At 35.1% G+C, this 1,851-nt stretch overlaps 1 protein-coding gene across 2 annotated transcripts in view; it reads right to left on the reverse strand.

Annotated features, from left to right (window-relative positions):
- Nucleotides 1–313: 313 nt before the first annotated feature.
- The window catches only part of LOC105315129 (proteasomal ATPase-associated factor 1-like), a 5,646-nt gene continuing 4,108 nt past the window's right edge, over nt 314–1,851 (reverse strand). Inside the window, exons 10-12 of one of the 2 annotated variants that reach the window (XM_020005102.1) lie at nt 861–985; nt 686–768; nt 314–598 (exon numbers count right to left, since the gene is read on the reverse strand). In XM_020005102.1, the coding sequence (XP_019860661.1) occupies nt 438–598; nt 686–768; nt 861–985 (369 nt within the window). In that variant the 3' untranslated portion in view covers nt 314–437. The remainder of the gene's footprint in view (nt 599–685; nt 769–860; nt 986–1,851) is intronic. The other variant, XM_020005103.1, reaches the window with a different exon arrangement.

Raw genomic sequence — 1,851 nt, forward strand, 5'->3', positions numbered from 1 at the left:
AGTCACATACAACCATCAGACTACTGAGGATAAGTTGTGATGCATTTTATCAGGGGCCACCTAATCCTGAGCGGATAGAAATGGTACAACATTTATTTGAAGCTATCTTCACACACCCATCACTTGAATACATTAAATTGTATGGCCCTGATAGTCTCCTGAGGGATACCTTTAAAGATCAAAAGAAGACATTGATTGATAGGTACAAAGAGAAACAACCACACAAACCACTACCAATGGTGATAATAGATTAAATTATGATGCTTAATATTAGTGAATACTTTTAGTTTAATTATTAGAGATGGATTGAGTATTAATTTAATAGCAACACTTTAAATTGTAATAGTACATAATTATAATAAATATTTTGTTTACAAAATTTTATCGTACACTTAAATCTTCATATACAATGAGAACAATTCTGTCCCAATAAGTATTCAACTGTTCTCATACATACGTACACGTCCATCCCTAGAACTAGTGTATGTCACATGATGTCTTCTCACTATTGAACTTATTGGATCAATATCAGTACCAGTTATATGATCATTGAGTAATGTGTCATCATTATAACTCCAATTAATGCACACCCCATTCTCTGCAGTAAAAATAAGAAAGAATAAAATACGTAAACTATAAAAGAAATTAGAAAAGAAAAGAGGAGGAGGGAGTATGTGTTACTTACTGTGTCCTACTAATACTTTATTATTATTATAGCACAGTGAACATATTGGTGATGATGATAATCTTATTGTCTTTAATGGTGACCTGTATAAACATACAATACAGTTCACTGGAAGCATTATCTACTGGACCTCTCCCCCTCCATCCCTCCCTCCCTCCCTCTCTCTTTCTCTTACTTGATATGTCTTAAGTCCAGTAGTATAAGTTCTCCATTTTCATTTCCAATGATTAGTTTATCTTCACTATCAATGGTGACTCCTCTCATTAAAGGAGCAGGATCATTATGAACATAATTACTGATCTATCAATTAATATAATGGACATAATTATGACACATGAAGATATAATGTAATTATTGATAACATGTACATGTATATGCATCAGATAAAAATTGTAAAAATGGAGAATTCTCTTCTTTTCATTTTCAGCAAGATTTGGCCAATGACTGTACTATTAGTAACGCGGTAGCGTTACTAAGTAGGATTCACCCCCAAACAAAATGGCTGCCACGACTTTTGCAGCCTTGCTATACCTGGAAAACGAGCTCCTATGCTTACCAGACTTTATAGAGGACCTTATCTTGACCAGAGGACTCCAATGGTACAACTAGCGTGGCTCTAGACCTTGTCTAAGCGAAAAGTCAAAAATCGGCGAACCGGCCGTTTTGTTCAGCCACCTTTTTTCATCTTCATCATCATCTTCTTCATCATCAAGTCCTGTCAATCCAGTTGTCGGTGTGTATCTCAGTATCAGTTGGTGCTACAAGAATAATTCTTACACCAATCTACTCCAACAGTCTATGCGCAGGTCCATGTCCCATCAGATCATTCTTCAAGTAAGGAAAAAGTGATACTGTGACTGCTGGATCGAGCCATCTTAGCTACATGCCGCCATTTTGTTAATTAAAGAAGCTTGCCATGTGCTCCAAAATTTGGGTGTGGTCGCGCATGCTCAGATGCAGATCTGCAGCTCTGGAAGAAGCAATTTATTTTTTACCAAGCTATGCTTGGAATCAACTTACTGCAATACTTTAGTGGAGGTTTCCAGCTAAAAGAAGGTATTGATTTTACATGTTACTGTTTTATCAAGTGTGTTATTTTATTTTATTTAAAAAAACAAACAATTAATTAATGTTATGACTTTTGATATGCAATAATAATTATGAAC

Source organism: Amphimedon queenslandica, unplaced genomic scaffold (genome assembly GCF_000090795.2).
Source record: "Amphimedon queenslandica unplaced genomic scaffold, v1.1 AMPQUscaffold_11725, whole genome shotgun sequence".
Lineage (NCBI taxonomy): Eukaryota > Metazoa > Porifera > Demospongiae > Haplosclerida > Niphatidae > Amphimedon > Amphimedon queenslandica.